The following is a 25,341-nucleotide window of genomic DNA, read 5'->3' as shown; positions in this document are numbered from 1 at the left end:
TCTGTGAGTGTTATGTAGGTGTTATTACGCCAAAGGCGAGTTGGGATGGACTTATGGTCCTACATTAAAAGTTACTGAGATGGGAGCATGGTCTGATCATGTAATGGACATTATTTCTGCAGATATGGCTTTGTGGATGAGGAGGGAATCAGTAAGTATAAAGTCTATTCTTGAGTATGAATTATGAAGCGCCAGATACTACGAGCCAAGTCCCAAGAACAAAATGACACGCACTCGATGTTCTGGGAAATGTCTGTATTTGATGAGCATCCTAGCGTCTTTATAGCAAATTACAAGTCACACAGAATATTCATAATAAGACATGTGCAGTAGATATTAATTTCATATGCAATTACAACTGGTTAAAACAAGTAGCCTTTATTCTTTGTTCTCTGGCTGTTGAATATGAGGGAATTTAAAGAATTTAGATAAGAAGCGTGTGAAACAGTTCATTTACAAGAATTCATCCTGATAAAGGCTTCTGGAAAGCTAAAGAGATACTCAAACTGTACATACTGTGTAAAATGGAAACTTATGAATATTAAGAGGGCTGACAGAACAAGATGGATGCTTAGCATAACCAGTAGGACCTCTACGTGAAGACCTGGTGGGGGAGTCTAAATGTGGGTTCACCACCAGATTAAAGTCTCCGGCTACTAACCATTGGCCTACGCACCTTCTCTATCTTTTGAGTAATTTGCGTAGAAATCTGGTTTGGCCTGAGTTTGGAGCATACAAGTTCACAATGGTATATTTTATATTGTTGATCTCACAGACTAGTATAATAAAAAGCCCCTTAGGGCCTGAAATAGGCTCACTCACAGAGAATACTACAGATGAATTGATAGCAATTAATACACAGTTTTTCTTTACCGGGCCTTTTGCAGTTTTGAGCTTTTTTGAGTGAAATTGAGTCTCCTGAATGCACAGCACCTTGGCATGAAGCTTGCTGGCCTCGTGCCACATCACCCTTATTTATGTGGACTGTTAAGCCCGTGGGCGTTAAGGGAAACAATCTTAATGGGCATGTGGAGCCATTAGCATATGATAATGAGAGGCATCTAATGTGCACATAAATACCGTACTTATCAGTAATGCTAGAGTCTATAAACTAACAATCAGGTACAGAAACAGTCATTTCTTAAGTGGTTCTCCAGGAAGGGTAATGGCAAGTAACGCTGTCCAATTTGTGGAGTAGAGTCTGTAATGTGAAGGAAGAAAAAAGATAAACAGAAAACAGCCAAAAACTGTTAAAAATAAATCAGTGTTCATGCAAATGATATAAGATTAGACTCACTGTTTCGCTCAATCCTGCTTTAAAGCGGATCCCGGGGGGAGTCCCCCTTCAGACAGGGATCCGCACACGAAAACATCCTTACTCCGGAGACCCGGTGGAGACTGGGGAGGAGTTGCCCCTATCCCCTACCTCCCACTCCTACCCCTACCCTCTATCTCATCCCTTTACCCCCTTCTTGCCTATGTCTACTCCCCCCTCCCTATCCATACCCCAACTGAACTGACAATGACAACCAACTACCCACTCCCATGACTACCCGAACTTTGATGTTTAATCCGCCACCCACTTGTCACATTTTAAAAACCGACGAGACTAACCTACCTCACAGACTGACCCTAAGTAACAAGACAGATACATTGTCACGTGTTCAGGGACAAACCTACGGACCCATAGATGATTACACTCGTACACCCCACATTTAACCCAAAACTCCTGACACCTTACTCTAGGTGATGCTCCTACCTAATACGGTTCCTGATCTCAGTTGATGTGGTAAACCTTGAGTTCGAGGCTTTCTTACTCTGTTATACGTCTGTATGACCTACAGTTGAATACATAAATGACTCATTATATAGTTGTGACATATGTCATGTTAATATGATTCATGTTGTCTACCCATCTACTGGTTGTAAAAACTGTGTAACTTCTTTTGTTCACAATAAAAACTTTAATGGAAAAAAAAAAAAAAGATTAGAAAGATTCCTTTAAAGGGAAGTAACAGTAGCTTCCGCTACGTTCTGGAATAGAGGGGATAACTAAAGATCCCTGGAAAAAGCCAGCCAGCAACCTTACTTCTCTCCAGCCGATTCACAGCTCCTAAACGTGGAGTGAGAAAACAAAAAGACTTGCAAACCAAGAACTTCATGGAGATGCGTGACTACAGACAGACTATGGGTAAACATCTTCAATGATCAGAGTGGTTGCATTCTCCTCTTGGATTTTTTGTTGTAGCTGGCGGATCAAATCTTTAGTATCACTATGGACATCCACTAATTCATTATGTGCCACAGCAAACTCTCCCATCTTTGATTCAACAGCATTGATTCTGTCCCCGAATTACTGACCTCAGCCTGCACTTTATGGACAAAGGAAAGCGTGTCTCTATGCAATGTTGGCCTGTAGTGGGGAATTGCTCAATGGGGTCAACATGGTCACTGATGTCTTCACCTGCACAGTAATTTTCCTCCTCTTCTGTCGCCCCAGACACTATAGTGTCTAGCCGAGTGCAAGACTTTTATGGGCTGGTGAAGGGACGAAGGAGGAGGACTAGTCTGACCTGTTCCTCACCTTTCTGCATCAGACGATGAGCCCGCACCCCGGCCAGAAGAGGTCCAAGCCGCAATGAAGAAGTCTGTGAGCTTCAGCTGACCTTCCTGGTCTTTGGGCTTCCCCATGACTGCCCTGTAGTTGGACTGCAGTGCTCACATCGTGGCCATCTCCCCCCCTGCACATATATTTATTTAGATTTCTTCATCACAGCCTCAAATGTTTTTACACCAGGCCCATGGAACGTGACTCAATTTTTCTCTGTAGAATATAATCTGTTCTGCAGCCTCACCTTTTTCTCCAAATAAAAGCATTACAATGAGAAGGATTTATTAAGGAGGAAAGTGTTCACTGTGCCAGGAGAGGCTGCTGTCCTAAACGTGTGGAGGGGAATTTTACAAAATTAGAATTCTTTTGTACATGATTAGATGATTAATGTGAAAGCAGGGGGGGGGATATCTGAATGATGCCTGTAGCTACAGGCATCATTTAAACATCATTCTTTTCTGATTCTGTGCACGATAAGCAGTGGCATCTCCAGCTTTCATATTTAGGGGGGGCACATGGGGGGACAGGGACAAAAGTAGGGGGGCATCTATAAAATGCAAATATATATATATATATATATATCTCCTGGGGCCCTTTACTACGACCCCACAATGGCCCTTTCACATGTTTTGCAGGCAGTAAGTTCCCTTCCTACTGTATTGGGGACCCCCAGGGTGGCAGAAAAGAAGAGATATATGTTACCAGCATACCAAGAAAATATAAGGATCCAAAGCAGTGGGAGAACTATCAGGGTTGCAAAGGTTGTCTTGCCACCGGGCCCTGGTGTTCTGCCACTGTGGGGTTCCTCAGCCTCCTCTTGCTGTCCTGCCCCTGCTATTGACAGCGCTGGTCTGAGAAATCAGTCTGTTTTTTCAGTAACTGAGAGTCCTGGTGGAGTCCTTCCTGCAAATCGCTCTTCTCCCTGCCAATGAGGATGCAAGGGAAGGAGCAGATCGGGCGGCCGTGGTTGTGTGAGCGCTCGCATTATGCAGTGTCAGCGAGCAGAGGGAGGGGGGAAGAATCACCCGCAGGAGCTGACTGGGGACTCTCTCCCTCTTAGACATTGATTTTTTGTAAAAAAAAATAAATTTTTTTTTTTTTTAAATTGGGGGGGGCACATGGTGGGGCACAGCACAATGTTGGGAGGGCCAGAGCCCCCTTTGGCCCCCCCTAGGGACGCCATTGACGATAAGAATGATCATAGTGGCAGTTCCGTCGCTTAATCATTCTTATAGGCGACGGGAGGGGACGCGCCCCCCTCTCGCCGCCATCCGGTGCTTCTCCGGGCTCTCCCTTGCCATCAGGGGGGGTCCGGAGAAAGAATCAGCCGGTGCCGGATGACTACGATATAGCTGACTGGTGACCAGATGGTCACCAGTCATCTCTATGACCGTCGGAGGCCCGGGCGTGATGTCATCGGATCCCGGATGTCAACAAAGCCACGATCGCGGCTGTCAGCATGAAGATCGGTGATTTTTTTTTTTCAAGATCTCATGCTTTCCAGCCTGGAGGAGAGATGTGGGGTCTTATTGACCCCGCATCTCTCCATAAAGAGGACCTGTCAAATAGATTCTTATAGATTAAGGGATGTTTACATTCCTTGTAATAGAAATAAAAGTGATCAAAAAAATAAAAATGTAAAAAATAAAAAAAAAAGAGTAAAAGTAAAAAAATTACGTAAAATAAAAAAAAAAAATTTAAAACGCCCCTGTCCCCGGTAGCTCGCGCTTAGATGCGAACGCACACGCAAGTCCCGCCCACATATGTAAACACCGTTCAAACCACACATGTGAGGTATCGCCGCGTGCATTAGAGCATGTGCAACAATTCTAGCACTAGACCTCCTCTGTAACTCTAAACTGGTAACCTGTAAAAATTTTCAAGCAAGAAAGAATAACCCCCTAAATGGGACTTTAACAGACCACCACCTCAATGATAAAAAATATATCTTTTAATAATATATAATATAAAAAACAAGCATCATTAACACATAACAATACATACAATGCATCACATGGAAGACATGAAAAAGTATGCAAAAATACAAATCATCCTAAGTACTCTCCAAGGGGTTGTGTGCCTTAAAGTCTGACGCATTTTCAGTATTTAACATTCAGATACCTTCATCAGGGACTGAGAGTTGGATGTATTTACAAAAATATTGATTCCACTGGAATGATTCCATGTTAAAGAAGCACTAGAGGTGAACAGATCCAATCAGGTATTGCGAGGGCGCCAAATTAGGTTGATGAAAGAATTTTTAAAGTGCAATGCATACACGGCATCTGTATAACGGAAAAAGGTATCTTGAGTGGCAAGAGAGGCAGCTCAGGATACCGAAAATGGAGGACAAGGAATATGGGACAAGCTGTCGTTGGAGCCTGGAAAAATTTTCAAAGCGTCACCTATGGAGATTTTTAAGTACCAAAGTTTGGCGCTATTCCATGAGTGTGCGCAATTTTAAAGCGTGACATGTTAGGTGTCCATTTACTCAGCGTAACATCATCTTTCACATTATACAAAAAAATTGGGCTAAGTTTACTGTTTTGTTATTTTTTAATTCATTAAACTGTTTTTTTTTTCCAAAATAAAATGCGTTTGAAAAATTATTGCGCAAATATCGTGCGAGATAAAAATTTGCAATGACTGCCATTTTATTCCCTAGGGTGTCTGCTAAAAAAAAAAAAAACATATATAATGTTTGGGGGTTCTGAGTAATTTTCTAGCAAAAAAAAGATGATTTTTACATGTAAGAGAGAAGTGCCAGAATAGGCCCGGTATTGAAGTTGTTAAAACAACTTCTGCTATTTCTTTATTTCCTCTTCCTATAAACTAAAATGCATTCAGACAATACATCAGTGACCGCGCATCCTCTGCCGTCCAGCTATCACGGCAGGCAAAAAGCAATGAGACTCTTCATCTTGATCAGTCTATCCTTTCTAGGTAAGTGCTAAAACTGGCTACATTTTACTATGGAAGCTATTCTCACTAGAAAATGATTGATCAGTCTGCACACCGGGGGGGGGGGGGGGGGGGGGGGGGGCGATTGGCAGAATGTTTGTAAAAAATAAACAGAAGCTGTAAACGGCACTTGTAATCTTCTCATCTTGCTCTGAGCATAAGCTGCGAAAAGTGCAATACAGACTCAAAACCGTCTTTTATCAAAGATAAATATTGCATATGTATAGTTTTAGTATTTTCTTTTTTAAAATAAATATTTCACTATAAAAAAGGAAATTATAAAGGTATAAATCACTCCTGCATGATCAAAGCACAGATTCACAAGGAAGCACAACTAGATTCACAGAAGATTACACTGAGAGAGAATACGTTTTTCTAGAGTACTGTATGTAAGATAGGAGTGGATTCATTTAACCAGTTCCCAACAGCCCTATAGCAGTTTTATTGCTACAGGGCGGCGGCCGCTGTGTACAGGATCACATACAGGGCTGGTGCAAGGATTTTTGACACCCTTGGCTTCACCCCTGACTCCACCCCCTTTTCCCTGCCCATGTAAACCCAATCTTTTTTAATGCAGCCCAGCAGCACCCATTAAAGGCAGCCTTACCAGCATCCTTCAAATGCAGCCTCACCAGCGCCCTTCAAATGCATCCTCACCAGCGCCCTTCAAATGCAGCCTCACCAGCGCCCTTCAAATGCAGCCTCACCAGCGCCCTTCAAATGCAGCCTCACCAGCGCCCTTCAAATGCAGCCTCATCAGCGCCCTTCAAATGCAGCCTCATCAGCGCCCATCAAATGCAGCCTCATCAGCGCCCATCAATGCAGCCAACCAGCGCCCATCAATGCGGCTTCACCAGCGCCCATCAAATGCAGCCTACCAGTGCCCATCAATGAATGTTTGCTTGCTTCCATTTATTCGAGAGTCAGGACACAGACAGTCCTTCCCCGCCGCTGCACCTCCGAAACTATGTGCGAATGGAGCGGCGGCTGCCTGTTGATACTGAGACTTAGTGGATTGCTGCAGAGAGAAGAAAGTAGGAACCCCAGTGGCCGGGCGCCCTAGTTTGCCTAGTGGTAGCACTGGCCCTGATCACATATATATACACGTGATCCTGCACTTCCAGGTCTGGGGCACGCATGTGCGATGCCGGCAACCCTCTATCGCTGTTTCATTTTACATAGTGGGAGTTAATCTGCGAGTACCACTGACTCGATGTCCACCGGCACCCGCCGATTCTTCAGTATACAGGCAGAACGACAATCTGCCTATGTAAACAAGGCTGATTGTCATTCTGTCAGTACAGAAGGCATGGATCCTGTGTTCCTGCAAGGCCCATGGAACCATGCCTTCCCCATGTAAAAGCATCTCTCACACTACACAAAATCACTAGCTAGGCACACATTTAACCCTTTATTGGGCCCTAATGATTAACCCCTTCCCAGCCAGTGTCATTAGTACAGTGACAGTGTATGTTTTAGCACTGATCACTGTATTAGTGTCACTGGTGCCCAAAAAGTTGTCAAAAGTGTCACGCTATAAGTCACTGATCATCACCATTACTAATAAAATATAAATAAAATCTATCCTGTAGTTTGTAGACGCTATGACTTTTGTGCAAACCAGTCAATATACGCCTTTTGGGATTTTTATTTTACCAAAAATATGTAGCAGAATGCATATTGGCCTAACCTAATGAAGAAATTTGATTTTTTTAAATTTTTTTATTGTATATGTTTTATAGCAGAAAGTAAAAAAGCGCAAAAAATAAAAACCGCAGACATGATCAAATGCCACCAAAAGCAAGCTCTATTTGTGTGGGGGGGGGGGGGGGGAGGACATACATTTTATTTGTGTACAGTGTTGCACGACTGCGCAATTGTCAGTTAAAGTAACGCAGTGTCGTATCGCAAAAAATGACCTGGTCATGAAGAAAGGTAAGTGTTTCGGAGCTGAAGAGGTTAAACACAGTTTCCATTTTTTTTTGCTCATGCTCTTATCCTATAAACTCTTTGGACTTTACATAGACATGAGTAAGATCACAGTTTTACTGCAGTGACTACAGCTAAACATGCCACTACGCGGTGCTTTAGCATAACTGCTTGTAGTCCAGCTCAGGAGGGAGCAAGAAAGGGTGACATTGTCACAGCTAAATATGGTAAGTCTGGTCTCCATGGAAAAGTAAGAACCTGGTAAGATGATAATGATGTCTGGTGAACCTCAAAAAGAAAATAGGGAGTCATACTGAACACAGTGCCACCTTAGTTCTTAAAAATTCACAAGTCAGAAATAAAGTCATCAGATTGAACATTCAACTTCAGAAACAAAGCAGGCCATCATAAATCACATTACAACATTCCAGTCACAGTATCTTTGGCAGGACAGGGGTTCAGGTCATTAAACTCATTAGTAGTGCAGCACCCTTTCTAGGTAGGTGCTAGAAGAGAGTATAGTTTTTGGTCTTTTTGCTTACCGGGTTGATGGTCAGGTAAAACTTAGAGAGTGTGCTCTGTCTACCAGAGAGCAGGATCTATTGGTTAGGTCTGCTCATTGTGCTCAGGTGCAGCTCAGCTTGTTCTGACTGTCCCCCATTGCTCCAATAGAGAGGCATATTGGACAGTGGGAAAGGGACCTGACAAGTGAGTGCATAGGCTTTGTTACATTCCTGGCAATTGGCAGAGGAAAAGTGCTGTGTTGCATGTTGAGATACTGTATAAAAGCCCAGGGCTCAGAGTTAGTTAAGCCAGGGTCCAGGATGGAGGAGGCGGTTGCACTGTCCTCCGCGGAGGAGGTCGTGCGGCCCTGGGTGGTCGACCCAGCGGCCTAGAGAGAGAGAAGCTGAACCCAGAGGTCCTGCAGAGCTGACTAGAAGGGAGACACCAGGAAGGATCTGATTTTGCCTATTGTGAGTACAGACCTGTGTCTTTGGGGCCTGTCGAGTGAGGGCCACCCCCTTCAGCTAGAAGAGTCAGTGGGTGGATGTCAGTAAAGGCATTACTCCCAACTGTCCCAGATTTCGAGGGACTGTCCCTGATTTGGAGCAATGTCCCTCTGTCCTTCTTTCCTCCTCATTTGTCCCTCATCTTGGTCTGATCTGTACAGTTGTATATAAAATGCACTTTTTATCTTTCAAAAAGTGTTTCCCAGTGCTAAACCTTTCATCCAAATTCTAAAATTGCTGCATTTGTCAATTTTAAAAGCCAATATAAAGGAATAGTAGTGGTAAAAAAAAGTCCTTATGGATTTAAATAAACTTTTTTGGTTAATTCTCCTTTAAGGGGGTGTGCCAGGGGGCATGTCTTATGCCTACATACGTTTGCAAGTAGGCATCCCTCTATCCCATCTCAAAATGTTGGGAGGTATGGTAAAGGGGATGCTAGAGAGCGTCCTGAAGATAATGTAGTGTATCAAGTCTGCTGCTAGTGAGAGCAAGAAGTTTTAATTCCTCCCTACATGTGGCTGTATGGTCAGTGTGACTGCTTCCACAAATAATCCTGTGAGGTCAAGTGAAAGTTGTCATTACACATTGTGAATAGTTACAGCTGGAGTATCCCACTAATCCCTTCTCCCATCCAAGTTCCAAAATAAAATACAAAAAAACACAAATACCCTGGACTGATCATTGAGTAACAACCAAGTGGGAGAAAGGTGGAAGGGTGAGACAAGTGGAAACCCCTAGGAACCAAGTGGGAACCCTCCGCAACCAAGTGCGAACTATTAGTACCCTGCTGCTGGTAACCAGAGAGAGGCCTAAGAAGTCAACAATCATGCAGTGGCGTAGCGTGGGGGGTGTGGAGGGGGCCGTGGCCCCGGGCGCAACATTTAGGGGGGCGCAATTCCGCGCCAGTGTGTGACTACTGGCTGCCTCCTCCTAAATTCACTGCCCTGTGTCCCCACGCTCTGGCCGCCATGTTCAGTCTCCGGCGCCCTGTGATTGGCCGTATGGGGTCATGTGCGGCGGCGCGGCTGGCCTGTCCATGATCACGGTACATCCTGGAGTCCCGCCTCTGCAAATGTTCAGTCTCCGGCACCCTGTGATTGGGTAAATGGGGTCATGTGCGGAGGCAGGACTCCAGGAGCAAGCGCGAGTGTTAACAGGCCAGCCCCGCCACCGCACATGACCCCATACACCCAATCACAAGGCGCCGGAGACTGAACATGGTGGAGCGCGGGGACACAAAAATTCAAGATTGTGAGCCGCCGCTGTCTCCTCCTCCTGCTCCCCTCCGGACCGATGGAAAACAAAGAAGAAAAGGTGAGACTCCCTCGTTATGAGAGTCGTGTTGGGGGGGACACAGTCTGGGAAGAGGGAGTGGCCAACCAGAGAGAGAGAGAGTGAGTAGAAGAGCAGCTAGAGTCATGCAGTGTAGTGGTCAGTATAGGAATACTGTAGGTAGGATAGTGTAGTGGACAGTAAAGTAGTCAGTGCAGTATAGTGGACAGTATAGTGTAGTGGTCAGTATAGTGTAGTGGACAGTATAGTGGATAGTAGAGTGTAGTGGACAGTATAGTGTAGTGGACAGTATAGCGGTCAGTGTAGTGGGCAGTATAGTGGACAGTATAGTGTAGTGGACAGTATAGTATAGTGGAAAATATAGTGGTCAGTATAGTGGATAGTATAGTGTAGTGGACAGTATAGAGGTCAGTATAGTGTAGTGGGCAGTATAGTGGACAGTATAGTGTAGTGGGCAGTATAGTGGTCAGTGTAGTGGACAGTATAGTGTAGTGGGCAGTATAGTGTAGTGGACAGTATAGTGGGCAGTATAGTGTAGTGGACAGTATAGTGGTCAGTATAGTGTAGTGGACAGTATAGTGTAGTGGTAAGTATAGCGGACAGTATAGTATAGTGGACAGTATAGTATAGTGGACAGTATAGTATAGTGGACAATATAGTGGTCAGTGCAGTGGACAGTGTAGTGGTCAGTATAGTGGATAGTGTAGTGGACAGTATAGAGGTCAGTATAGTGGACAGTATAGTGTAGTGGGTAGTGTAGTGGGCAGTATAGAGTAGTGGACAGTATAGTGGTCAGTGTAGTGGACAGTATAGTGTAGTGGTCAGTGTAGTGGACAGTATAGCGGTCAGTGTAGTGGACAGTATAGTGGTCAGTATAGTGTAGTGGACAGTATAGCGGTCAGTGTAGTATAGTGGTCAGTGTAGTGGACAATATAGTGGTCAGTATAGTGTAGTGGACAGTATAGCGGTCAGTGTAGTATAGCGATCAGTGTAGTATAGTGGTCAGTGTAGTGGACAGTATAGTGGTCAGTATAGTGTAGTGGACAGTATAGCGGTCAGTGTAGTATAGCGGTCAGTGTAGTGGACAGTATAGTGGTCAGTATAGTGTAGTGGACAGTATAGCGGTCAGTGTAGTATAGTGGTCAGTGTAGTGGACAGTATAGTAGTCAGTGTAGTATAGTGGTCAGTGTAGTGGACAGTAGAGTGTAGTGGTCAGTATAGGAATCAGGTTGGTTAGTACTATTGTGGGAAGGGACAGGACTCGGGGGTGCTAAAAGTCCACAGGTTAGGGGGCGCAAATTACTTGCCTTGCCCCGGGCGCTGACAACCCACGCTACGCCACTGCAATCATGACAGACTTTGCTGTCAAAGGAAGACCTCCAGTGCTACGGTCTTCTTTCTGGGCCTGCTCCATTCATCTGCTTGAATGGCCAGTATGCAGTGATGTCACTTACACGCATGTACACAGGAGTCACATTACCACGGCACAGAGCAGGGGCTGTAATGTACTCAGAGCTGTGTTTGCGTGGCTCAGTGTACATTACCACCGACAGGCAGGAGGGAGCATTTATGGCAGGAGATGCCTTCAGGATCTCTTCTGCCATAAAAACCCTGCCTGTAATGTTAAGTTTATTACCACTTTAAGTCGGGGTCGGTAAGCTGCCGATCGCAATCTACCAGTTGACCGTAGGCAGCTGACAGGTAGATCAGGAACACAGCCCTGCATTGCCTGTCCTTTCCGGTCCTTCTGTTCCTTCAGCCTCCTCACTGCAGAGTGGAGAACAGGACATATTATAGTATGGGAGCAGCAATAGTTAACTGTTCACATTAACCAGCAGGCGATTGGTTGCTAGGAAGCTGGACAGTACTAGCAACCAATCACCAGCTTCTTATTGTGAAAAGTTAGCTCTGGCAGCTCCTGCTCCCGCCTCCATCCAGTACTGTGACACCTCTCGCTCTGTCTGCTGCACAGTGTACACCAGTGTAAGGTAGGAGACTGCTACCTACACTGTGTGTGTGTGGGGGGGGGTGAAGGGGGCAGAGGGCACATGACACTGCTATGGGGGGCAAAGGACACTACAAAGAGGGGTGATGTGAAGGGAGAGAGGGCACAGGACACTGCTATGGGGGGGGGGGGGCAAAGGACACTACAAGGAGGGGGTGATGTGAAGGGGGGCAGAAGGCACAGGACACTACAGTGGGGGGGAATGTGATGTAAATGAGACAGAGGGGAAGAGGACACTACAGTTGAGGGGGTAATGGGGTGATATGAAGGAGGGCACAGGACACTGCTTTGGGGAAGCGCAGGACACTGCTATTGGGAGGGGGGGCAGATGACACTACATAAGGAATTGTAAAGGGGGGCAGAGGATCTGTCACGTACCTGGTAGGAGTCTGAAATTACGAGGTCAGCCTCTCTTGTATCTCCAATCCAAGCCCCACTGGAGATGGAACAGATGGTGGCAAGGATCAGGAGGAACACGAGTGCCTGTGAATGATGCGTGCAGAACTTGCCGGAAGTGTTGCAGACTGGGAAGTGCAGGCAGGGTTTCTGGTGAAGAGCTGGAACCAGCAAAGCTGAGAGGATGGACGGCCAGCAAAGGTACTCGGAAACAGCGTGGAGCCAAACAGGAGACAGGAGCGAGGTCATCAGGTAAGCCGGGTTCAGTAACGGGCGGGCAGCGAGGTACCAAGGTATAAACAGGAGCAAGGTCAAACAGGAGTAATCAGAGTCCAGAAACAGGGTCAGGAAGGCCAGGGTTTCAGCAACAGGAAGTCAAGTCAAACAAACAGGGTTTCAGAATCTCAGGACACAGCTGAAGATCAAGCAGCACCTGTCAGAAATCAGAGCAACCCTTAAATAGGCTGTCAGGTGCCAATTGTGGTCAGATGTGTGTACCTGCGCAAGGAAATCTGCCGATGCCCGTGAATGCGCGCATGCGCACGTGTGCATGCCGGGCGCATCCTGACAGTTCTCTTACAGGATCCTACGGGGGGTGATGGGCTTTGGGAGGGCACATGTCACTGTTATGGGGGCGGAGAGGACACTACAGTGGGGGTGATGTGAAGGGAGGCAGAGGACACTGCTATGGGGGCACAGGACACTACAGTGGGGGGAAGGGGATGTGAAGCGGGCAGAAGACAGTGCTTTAGGTTGAGCAGAAGACAATAGAGTGGGGTTTATGTGAAGGGGCAGGACACTGGGGGGGCAGGAGGCAGAGGACACTACTGTGGGGAGGATGATGTGAAGGGGAGCAGAGGAAGACACTACTGTGGGGAGGATGATGTGAAGGGGAGCAGAGGAGGACACTACTGTGGGTGGGAGGGGGGGAAACTATGCTGTGTTCATATTACGGACTTGAAAGTTTATTTTAAAAGCCCAGTGTGTGCTGGAAGTGAGTACAGGTAAACCATAGTTTAGCTCAGGGCTAAGCCTGAGCTATGGAATCTGGGTCAGTGGTTTACTAGAGTTCAGGGCTGGACGACTCATCCTGGCAGCTCTCTGGTGCCTCCCCCTGGCCTAGAAGGTTGTAGAATCTTCTAGAACTAGAGGGTGGAGTTTAGAAGAAGCTTGAATATTTATGGAGCCTCAGCCAATCCTCAGAGATAGGCTGGCAGGGGGCTGAGGCCACTTCACAAAGAGCCATGGGCCATGCCAGCAGGGACAATCAGGTGGAAGATGGAGAAGCAGTGGTAAGGAGGCTGTCGGTGGCCCTTAGGGGTGCCCCCTACTCCAGGAGGACTAGGGGGCTTATGTACTGAAAGGATCCTGCTTAAACACACAGGAGTAGTATTTCCTGGAGGCAAGAGAGACAGTGAGTAGAGCAACACTGTGGGGACTAACACCTGCCACGTGTAGCTAGTCTTTTCTAGTCTTTCTTGAAGATAGCAGTGTGCTTAAATCATCAGGCTTTCCCTGGACATCTCCTGAGAGTCAGCTATGTGGGCTGGTGAAGAGTCAGTTGGGAGGACTGGTGTGATTGTTAGCCTTGAGGGCTAGTGAAAGGGGCAGCTGCAGCCCAGTGGGTTAGCAGTGCCTGAAGAGGTGGTGCTGGGATCAGGGACCACAGAGGAAGTGGTTTCACTACATTTTTGCTACACAAGGAGCTACAAGCTTCTGCCTGAAAAGGGCTATTGCTAAAATCTGACCAGGAGCCTGTCAGATTATTCTACACTGATTCAACTGGAGCAAGCAAGTGTGTGCAGGAGGCAACTGGAGGAGACTGTATGTAGACTGTATATAGGGAAGATGTCCCTGAGGTTGTTGCTGAAGTTTTGCTAAAGTCAAGTAGGCATTCCATAACCTCCCATCCCTATTCAAGTTGCTAACCCACAATAAACAACAAAAACGAAGCCAGGGACAGTTCTGTCTCTGGGTGCTTGTGGAGATTTGGTGTGCTTAGATGTGCAAGAGTGAGGGATCCAAGTTCATCAGCAGTCCCTACGGGGGTGTGCTACATACCTTAATGCATTTTTTTAAAAATTAAGGTAAAAATGACTCCACTGCCTGCTTCCCCTCATCCCTAAACACTGATATGTCTCCTCCACCGATACAGCACTGTCCAGTCTGCAACATCACTGCTCTCTTTTCTTCGTCTCACTGGAGACACTGAGGGCAGTTATAAGTCATTGTCCCCTGCTGCTGTCAATCAAATCCTGTTAGGGGAGAGTGGGGGGCATGGCCGAGCAGTGCTATGTGTGTCTATGAATGCATACAGCTTGGCTCAGGTGCACACGCGTGCAGGTGTTGTCATAGCACACAGCTTGCTTTGGGGGCACTCGGAAGAAGGAGCGGAGAGTGCCAACCGGGACTCTAGAAGAGGAGGTAAGAGACCTCTCTCTGTGTAATAGCATTATTGGTATTGCATACTGTTAGCATCCCGTTGCACTGTCTGTTCTGCATATGACTCCCTCTAGCCCAGGAACAGTTCTTCCTTTTCCTGTCCACAGAGTCTTGGAAATTGCAGAATATGTCGTTCCAGTGCCAATCTGAAATACAGGCTCAGCCTGTCTGAGTACTGCATCCCCCACAAGCCCCGATTCCTTACATCAGTCTCTTGTCACTCCCAGGACTCACAGCAGTTCAGTTTCCTCTTTATGTGTGTTCCCCAGTTGGTGGACAAGCTTTCCTGTGGTTGCACACAGCCCTGCAGCATCTGCATTCTCTGTTTTTCTCTTCTCCCCTCACATAGCCGAGGAGAGGGAGAACAGCTGCAGCACAGGCTATGTGTGTGCAGCCGAAAAACAAAAAGAAAAACAAAAAACAAAAAAGAGAGGGCGCACCGGCCTTGTGCATTATCTTTAAAAAGGTATGTGTGTGCAGCTGCAGCACATGTGACACTGACACTGTGAGTGACAGCCTGGTCCATGCAGTTGTAGCCCAGAGAGTGCCTTGGGCTGGGGCTACCCAGAATAATAGAACCAGTCATAGGATTTTAGAAGTGCTCTGAATGGGCTGGAAACCATTTTATGAATCTGTGTGGACACACCAATCATCATAGCTCACAACTGTTCCTGATTTTGACATTTTGTAAATAAGTAATTTTTCTCCTTGATGGGCACTGATGGGCACTGATGAGGCGGCACTGATGAGGCAGCACTAATACAGCACTGATGGACACCGATATGCGGCACTGATGGGCACACTGATAGGTGGCACTGTTGAGAAGGCACTGATGGGCACTGACAGGCAGCACTGATGGGCAGTGAAAGGCAGCACTGATGGGTACTGGTTAGCATCAATGGGCACTGATTGGCATCACTGATGGGCACTGACAGGCATCACTGATGAGGCTGCACTGATAATCAATGCAGATGTCCCCACTGAGGAAAGCCGCTTATCGGCTCTCCTCTCTTCATGCAATGTCAGCGTGAGGAGAGGAATGCAGATAACTGTCATTTCCTATTTACCCTGTGATCAGCTGTGATTGGACACCGCTAATCACAGGGTAAAGCCCCTACGGCATAGGCTCTTTCCTGTGATCGGTCAATCGCTGCGCTGCACATCCCCGGGGGCGCACACAAGTGGCCCGCTCTGAAGGACGTCATATGACGTCCAGTCAGAATGGTAAAGCCCCCGCCCTTATGGCAGCACTCATGGGCACTAATAGACAGCATGATAGGCACTTGTAGGCAGCACTGATGTGCACTGATAGGCAGCACTGATTGGCACTGATAAGTGGCATGATAGGCACTGATAGGCAGCACTGATGAGGAGGCACTAATGGGCACTGACAAGCATCACTGATTGGCACTGATAGGCAGCACTGATGATGAGACACTGATGGGCACTGACAGGCATCACTGATGGGCACCGAAAGGCAGCACTAATGGGCACTGATTGGCATCACTAATGGGCACTGGTGGGTATCACTGGTGAGCACTGACAGGCATCACTGGTGGACACTGACAGGCATCACTGATGAGGCTGCATTGATAATCGGTGCAGATGTCCCCACTTAGGAAAGCTGCTTATCAGCTCTCCTTTCCTCGTGTGCTGCCAGCGTGAGAAGAGGAATGCTCTGTAATCAGCTGTGATTGGACACAGCTGATCACATGGTAAAGACATAGGCTCCTTACCATGGTTGCATGAGGAGGGACACACCACCAATCGCCCCCCAGGGGCACGCACGAGTGGCCCATTCTGAAGGAAGTCATATGATATCCAGTCAGAACAGTAAAGCTCCCGACTTCAAAATTACTAATTAAACGTACAAACTGGTGCTACCTTTTTAGCCATGTTTCATATCATTCATTTACCATCTTGTCTAGTCTCTAACTCAGTATTAGCGGGAGGTGTTGAAGCATGCACTACCATCTGTAAGGTGGGAAGTGAATCATTTACTTACAGGAAGTTCTCTGTACTCAATTTTTATTGTTTAATGAGAAATGGGTTGGGGACACTCTGATCTCCCTCCCCTCTACCCTGTGGCACCCACCATGCCAGTCCACCGATGGGTACATGAAGCCTGGGACATGTGGTGACCTGGGACTCGCGTGCGGGGGGGGGGGGGGAGCAATCCAGCAACTGCACAATCACCGAATTAAAAAACAAATAAAGTAGGCGCTATTTCTCCTCAATACTTCCCAGTGATCTGTATAACCAATAATATCTAGTTGGCGTGATTTACATGTGTTTCAACACCATACCATAAATCATAAATATCCATATTTGTGAAAAAATATATGATGGAAAAAACATACGATTCAATACCATGCATTAAATAATAAATCAATATCCATATTTGTGTAACAAAAAAACAAAAAAAATAAAAAAAACAGTCTTTGAAAATGTTCACACACAAACGACATGTTTTGCTTTTTGCTATAATAAATAATAAATATAATAAATATCCCCAAATATGTTTTTAAAAAACAATTTTTTTCATCAGTTTAGGCTGATATATATTCTTAGTAAAAAAAAAAAATCGCAATAAGCTTATATTGATTGGTTTGCGCAAAAGTTATCGCGTCTACAAACTATGGGATAGATTTATGGCATTTTTATGGCATTTCTTTTTATACTAGTAATCTGCAACATTGGGGTGGACAGATCGGACACTTTTGACAAATTTTTGGGACCATTGACATTTATACAGCTATCAGAGCTTTAAAAATGCACTGATTACTGTGTAAATGTCACTGGCAGGGAAGAGGTTAACACTAGAGGGCGATCAAGGGTTTAAGTGTGTGTTTCCTGCATGTGTTCTAATTGTATGGGGATTGGACTGACTGGGGGAGGAGACATATCATTGTTCCTACTTAGTAGGAACAAACAATGTGTCTCCTCCCCCCTGACAGAACAGGGACTGTGTGTTTACACACACAAATCCCCGTGCTGTCTCTCGTGCACGTGATCGCGGGTGGCCGGTGGGGATCGCACCCGCCGGCCACGTGCAATGGGTCCCCCCGCAGTGCAGTGGCTCTTAAAGTGAACAACGTCCCCTATACGTTGTTTTGCCCAGCCGTGCCATTGTGCCGATGTATATCGGCGTGAGCCGGTCGGCAAGCGGTTAACTTCGATACAAAAAGTGCTCCACCACCAGTGATGCTAATATTGCACTCACCAGAACCCTAAGGCCCTCTGGACCAGTCACGCGTTATTGTATACCCAAAGACAGCCTGATGACGCAAATCAGCTAAATGCATAGAGGTCGGATTGCTGCTGACTAACCGTGGACCGCGTATGACGTCACATCCGATTGCCAGTGGAACGCACGCAGAGGCTTGGTAAGAGGAACGGCGGTGCTGGTTGTACTACTTGGCGGATCTTGAGGATTTTAATCACATATACTAATCGAGCTGGTGTCGATCTGGGCACTCGAATGTGTAAGCATATAGATTGTGGTATGATTTTTAAAGGTTTTTTTTTAATAAAACTGTGTTGCACGATTACCTTGTCAGTTCCTTTTTGGGTGATTGATGCATATCCATTGAGAGGAGAACATACCTTTTGTATTAACCACTTGCTTACTGGGCACCTAAACCCCCCTCCTGTCCAGACCAAATTTCAGCTTTCAGCGCTGATGCACTTTGAATGACAATTGCGCGGTCATACAACACTGTACCCAAATGAAATTTTTAGCATTTTTTCCCCACAAATAGAGCTTTCTTTTGGTGATATTTGATCACCTCTGCTGTTTTTATTTGTTAAATTTTTTTCTAAAGACCGCATTTAAAAAAAAAAAAATTATATTTTTTTATATTTTGTTATAAAATTTTGCAAACAGGTAATTTTTCTCCTTCATTGATGTACGCTGATGAGGCTGCACTGATGGGCACCGATAGGTGGCAGTGATGGGCACTGATGGGCTGCACTGGTAGGCACCAATGCGCTGCATTGATGGGCACCAATAAGGCAGCACTGGTGGATACTGATAGGCGGCACTGGTGGATACTGATAGGCGGCACTGGTGGACACTGAGAGGTGGCACTGATGGGTGGCATTGAAGGGCATTGATAGGTGGCAATGGTGGGCACTAAGAAGTGGCACTAATAGGTGGCACTGATAGCTGGCAGTGATGGGCACTGATAGGTGGCAGTGATGGGCACTGATGGGTGGCAATAATGGGCACTGATCGGCACTTGTAGGTTACACTGATAGGCAGCACTGCTAGGTGGCACTGATTGGCACCACTGGTGGGCATTGATTAGTGGCACTTGTGGCAATGATAGATGGCACTCATGGGCATTGATATGTGGCACTGGTGGGCACTGTGGCACTGGCAGGTGGCACTGGCAGGCGGTAATTGTGGGCACAGATTAGGTAGATGTGCCTCCCTCTTCAGGACCGATGTCCCTTGCACATAAGCCAGTGACCGGCTTTTTTTTCTCCTCATGCTGTTAGCGTGAGGAGAAAAAAACGATTACTGAGCTTTTGTTTACATCATGTGATCAGCTGTCATTGGCTGACAGCTTATCATGTGGTAAGTGGTCGGGATTGGCCCCTTACTCAGATCTGTGATCACCCGAGTCTCAGGGACTCGGTGATCAAAGCACGCGCTCTGCAGGGGGCGCACGGGGAGGCCGTCATATGACGGCCTCCCGGAAATTCAGGTCCGCGCTGTGGCCATCATTTGGCTATAGCGCGGACGCCAAGTGGTTAAGAAACGCTGATTTGGAGTCTTCATCAGGCTGTCTTTGGGTATACAATAACGCGTGACTGGTCCAGAGGGCCTTAGGGCTCCGGTGAGTGCAATCGCTTTTTTGTTTCACAAATATGGATATTGATTCATTATTTAATGCATGGTATTGAATCGTATGTTTTTTTTCTTGAGATATTTTTTCACAAATGTGGATATTTATGATTTATGGTATGGTGTTGAAACAAATGTAAATCAGGCCAACTAGATATTGTTGGTAATACAGATCACTAGGGAGTATTGAGGAGGAATAGCATCTATTTTATTTAGTTTTTTATTGTTTAGTGTGTTTCACATTTAAAGGGGCAGCTGTCACATATCGAATTAATTTTAAACACAAATTATTTTAAGGGTGGCGCCATTTGTACTAGGATACAACAATCACCAGATTGCTTCCATCTGACAGCCAACTGTCGGCTTGTCTGATTTACACAGATTTACACCTCAGTTTTCCATAGACGTATGGCATTTGGCAGTTGCGATAGAAGGGTTAAAATAATAAATCAGCCACACAAGAAGTGCATTGTTTTAAGTGAGTTGGCCAGCCCATAGACTTGCATTGTTACTGTATATCCAAAAAAAAAAATCATTGACAGCAGCACAGTGTCCTTTTAACACATTGCTATTACATTTTGCCTTATCTGCCCTGTTCAGGGATCACAAGATGTTCAAGTTGTGTTTATCAGGTGAGAACCCGTACAGTACAAGCTGGAGGTTCTGTTACCATCCTGTGTTCATACTCCGTCCCTGAGAAACAGGGTGAAGATGTACAGATTGTTTGGGAGGAGACAGATGGAGAATTCTGCTCATCTAATAGGAAGATCTTTACCCCTTCTGGAAATGTTACAGAGAAATATAAGGGAAGACTTTACAGAGAGAAGGATCCGAACAGAAACTGGACAGAATATATCAAAATTACAGGACTGGAACCAACAGATGGACCTCGATTTTGCTGCCAACTATACGATAGTAAACATAATTCTCCAATCAGTTGGAATACATATGGGACCCTTCTGCGATTTCCAGGTAAATATTTATTAATTCATTTTTAATTTTTTCCTATTACCTTACTTTTTATTACTATTTTATAGACTGCCTGCCCCTGCCGGCATCATTAACCACTTCAGCCCCGGAAGATTTTACCCCCTTCCTGACCAGAGCACTTTTTGCGATTCGGCACTGCGTTGCTTTAACTGACAATTGCACGGTCGTGCGACGTTGTACCCAAACAAAATTGACGTCCTTATTTCCCCACAAATAGAGTTTTCTTTTGGTGGTATTTGATCACCTCTGCGGATTTTATATTTTGCGCTATAAACAAAAAAAGAGCAACAATTTTGAAAAAAAAAACACGTTTTACTTTTTGCTATTATAAATATCCCCCACAAATATATATAAAAACAATTTTTTCCTCAGTTTTGGCCGATACGTATTTTTCTACATATTTTTGGTTTAAAAAAAAAAATCGCAATAAGCATATATGGATTGGTTTGCGCAAAAGTTATAGCGTCTACAAAATAGGGGATAGTTTTAAGGCATTTTTATTAATATTTTTTTTTTTAATTAAAATGTATTAATTTTAGTAATGGCGGCGATCTTTTTATCGGGACTGCGACATTATGGCGGACAGATCGGACACTTTTGACACTATTTTGGGACCATTGTCATTTATACAGCGATCGGTGCTATAACAATGCACTGATTACTGTATAAATGACACTGGCATGGAAGGGGTTAAACACTAGGGGGCGATCAAGGGGTTACGTGTGTCCTAGGGAGTTATTCTAACTGTGGGGGGGATGGGCTGCCACTGACATGACAGCGATCACTGATCCCGATGACAGGGAGCGGTGATCTCTGTCATATCACTAGGCAGAACGGGGAAATGCCTTGTTTACGAAGGCATCTCCCCATTCTTCCGCTCCTTGACACATTTGCGGGCACCCGGTGGACATCGGTTCCGTGGGACTCGCGGTCACAGAGCACGCAGCGGGTGGGAAGGGGTTAACAACCACTGACAACAAGAAGCTATCAAGTGTAATAGCGGAAGTAATACCGCAATTATGCATGATATTCAGCTCCCACCAAATGGGTAAATCTTCAGGAGTTCCTCCGAATAGCCAAAGTTCACCCTAATAACTACATTTAAAGGGTATGTAAACCCTAACAACTGCTTCTCTTATTTACTCTCTTTTTGTATGTTAAATATATCAGGACCTAGGATGGTAACACTGCTTCACAGATACAGTCCAGCGAGTGAGCTTTGTCATCCTTGGACATGAAGTATATGAGTAGTATTTCTGACAGAATCACCAGGTGATAATAAAGAGAAAGAATTAAAAACAGAAAACAAATGCAGTCACCACATCTAAAGATTGTTAAACTGCAGGATATTTTTTTTTGTTTTTGCCTTTAGATCCATTATAACCATTTTATGACTAAGCCTATTTCTGACATTCGGTGTTTTACAAGTTAAAATCCATATTTTTTGCTAGAAAATTACTTAACCCCCAAACATTATATATTATTTTTTTTAGCAGAGAATCTAGAGAATAAAATGGCGATTCTTGCAATATTTTATGTCACATGGTATTTGTGCAGTGGTCTTTTAAATGCAACTTTTTGGGGAAAAAGACACTTATGAATTTTAAGAAAACTTAACAGTAAACTTAGCCCAATTTTTTTTGTATAATGTGAAAGATGATGTTACGCCGAGTAAATAGATACCAAACATTTCACACTTTAAAATTGCGCACATTTATTGAATGGCGACAAACTACGGTACCTAAAAATCTCCATAGGCAACGCTTTAAAAAAAAGAAAAACGTTACCAGTAGGGATGAGCTTCGAGTTCGAGTCGAACTTATGTTCGACTCGAACATCAGCTGTAAATCCGAAGACAAAAATCAGCAGAAAATCTAATAGTGTTTATGGGGTCTAAGGCCTTGTACACACAGTATGAAAATCAGAAGGGAAAAGTCTGAAAACGAGCTGTCTGTGGATTTTCGGATCGTTAGTACAGTGTGATATAAACAAGACCAAGGATAAATCCAAGGAAAGATCCATGCTTTACTCATGCCAGCCCAATGACAACCGAATCAACCTATCTAACAGTATGCGTTAAAACAGGAGTTTAGTCTGCACACATTTGCAAATACATGCGTAAGCCAGAGCCTCTTCACGGCACCCTGGTATTCAACAGACGACTTGACTTTTACATCAGACAAAAGCTGGATGTGCAGACTATAACATTTTTATCGGATGTGAACTCAACGTCTGATTTTCGGATGGTCAGTACAGAAATCCGTCACACAAGAGTTGAAATTACAAACACGCATGCTCGGAATCAAGGAACGACTGGGAAGGGTTTGGTCTTGTAAACTACTGTGCGCAATCTAGAATTAAGATTCTAGCATATAGGAAAGATATTTATGGGACTTTTAAAGGTGCAATAATACAAAAAAGTAGAAAAATATAAATTGAATAGATTAAAATTATGAATACAGAAGGTACAAAAATGATCTGATAATTCAAACAGAACGTGCAAACTGATTATATCTCTACATGTTTCGCCATTTTGATGGCTTCCTCAGGAGAATTTTATATCAGGCTCCTGCATATATTATCACTACAATAAAAGATAAAGAATTTTAGAAAATAACACACAAAAAATATTTTTCAAACAAATACATATTAATTTCAATTTCTCATATTGTCAGAAAATACACAGCAAAAAGGATTGTTTTTTTTCAGACCTGTATATTCAGTAGATAAATTCAAGATTTTCTTATATATGGCTCCAAAATATGGATGGATCAAGTTGGATCAACTGGTAATACCATAGAGAGGGATATTAAGGTAGAAAAAGATGCCCACTAATGGTCTATCTATTGGAAGGTCAAAATATATATATATATATATATATATATATATATATATATATATATATATATATATATATAATATATATATATATATATATCGTAAATTCAAAACATCTTAGGGATTATAGCATTGAAAAGCATCATAAGGCAGGGCTGACATGGAGCAATCGCCTACCTCAAGTGAACAATATTGATCCCAAATGACTCCAAAGAATATCACTACAGTCAAAACATAGACCGCCAAAGGAAGAGGGTAGAAGTGAGAGAAGATCTCCTCAGTTGGGACCCAGCTCCTAGATCACCACCCTTAAATCAGACAGATAATAAATTAGGCAAAAAAAGTCAGGGAATCCATCAGGAATAGCCCATTAATGGTTTCCAAAAGCCCTATTACCTGTTAGCGGGGAATCATCCTTGCAAACCTCTCCCAAATTGGACCATACTGCAATGAGTGGTATTGGCAATCTTTTATATCCCCCTCCACCTCGCTTGGCACCAAAATTGTGGCGCCAAAATGAGGTGAGGATGCCCAAGAATGCCAGTGCACAGCCGTAGTCGCGCTGGAAGTAACGTATGACAATAAAGAAACGCACTGGAAATGACGCACCGGCATCATTCGTGACACGGCAATTAATGAAATGTCAAAATTCTCATGTTCTTTAATGGGCTAATAATGAAGCTGCTTTGCTGGTGATACTGATGTAGCTATGCCAAACATATTTTAAAAGGCATTTGTTTTGTACGATCTGAAAATCGCAAATCAACGCTCACCAAACTTCTACTAACACAAAATTAGCAGAAGGGGCAAAAAGGGTCAAAACGACAAAATCCTGCACATGCCCTTTTGACAAAAATCAGATGCTTGGTCATCCAACAATCAAACCCTGTGTACGAGGCTTTAGACTTTCCAGTCCTATTTCAGGGTCCTGCAAAGGGGTAACCCCACTCTAGGTGCAATGCTACATCTCCACATGTATGGTCTTTCCAACTCCCTTGACCATCAACCTCCACCTGGTCCAGCCTCCTATCCTATATAAATATCCCCACTAAGGAAACTACCACAGGGCAAAAAGGGCAGATACACCACAGCACATTAAACCATTCATTACCAGACACTAACCCACAGGCACATGAAATTAACATTGCAGGTACCTGCCTACATTCCCCACCTCCTAAACTTGGTATGTCCCTGTACCATGAATTACAAGATCAGCACTAGTAATGGTTATTCTCAGAGTTCAATGGAACAGAAAATTAAAGTTACGCTTACCGGTAACGTCTTTTCCTGTAGTCTTTCAGGACAGCCACTATGAAAGATAGTCTCCTCCTCTTCCTCTAGGAAACACTCCGCCAGCCCATAAATGCTTAATTCCCCTGCCAGACCTCAGTTTTTTCAAGATCACCTCCGGCCAGCTGGGGAGACACAAGAACACATTAATAACATACTATCCAATATCATTATCCTGCTGCGTTCTGATCTTTTATAAGACCCCCCAAAGCTTCGGGTGGGTAACTAGGGCTGTCCTGAAAGACTACAGGAAAAGACGTTACCGGTAATCGTAACTTTAATTTTCCCTTTTCGTCTTTCAGGACAGCCACTATGAGTGGATAAGCGAGCACTTGCCAATTAGGGTCGGACTGCAGCTTGCAAAACCTTTCGCCCAAAGGCCTGCTCACCTGCCGACACCAGGTCCACTCTGTAATGCTTTATGAAAGTGGAGTAGCTGGACCATGTTGCTGCCCTGCATATTTGTTCTGGCTTTGCTCCAGCCTTCTCTGCGTGGGAAGTTGCCATGGCTCTGGTGGAGTGTGCCTTTATACCCATAGGAATCTCTTTCCCTGCTAATGCATATGCTTGGCCAATGGTTAATCTAAGCCATCTGGCAATTGTGCGTCGAGATGCTCTGAATCCCTTTCTGGCCCCAGAAAACAAAACAAATAAAGAGTCTGACTTTTTTACTGTTGGTCAGCTCTAGGTACTGTAGGATAGATCTCCTTACATCCAAAAAATG

General features: G+C 44.7%; 1 protein-coding gene across 2 annotated transcripts in view; it reads left to right on the top strand.

Annotated features, from left to right (window-relative positions):
• Positions 1-5,449: 5,449 nt before the first annotated feature.
• The window catches only part of LOC141134741 (uncharacterized), a 70,032-nt gene continuing 50,140 nt past the window's right edge, over positions 5,450-25,341 (top strand). For both annotated transcript variants that reach the window (XM_073624178.1, XM_073624177.1), the window contains exons 1-2: positions 5,450-5,554; positions 20,100-20,471. In XM_073624178.1, coding sequence (XP_073480279.1) covers positions 5,518-5,554; positions 20,100-20,471 — 409 coding nt within the window. In that variant the 5' untranslated portion in view covers positions 5,450-5,517. The remainder of the gene's footprint in view (positions 5,555-20,099; positions 20,472-25,341) is intronic.

The sequence above is a fragment of the Aquarana catesbeiana genome, linkage group LG03 (assembly GCF_042186555.1).
Source record: "Aquarana catesbeiana isolate 2022-GZ linkage group LG03, ASM4218655v1, whole genome shotgun sequence".
Classification (NCBI taxonomy): Eukaryota; Metazoa; Chordata; class Amphibia; order Anura; family Ranidae; genus Aquarana; species Aquarana catesbeiana.
The sequence above is the reverse complement of the archived record's forward strand: the minus strand, read 5'-3'. Positions and strand labels throughout refer to the sequence as shown.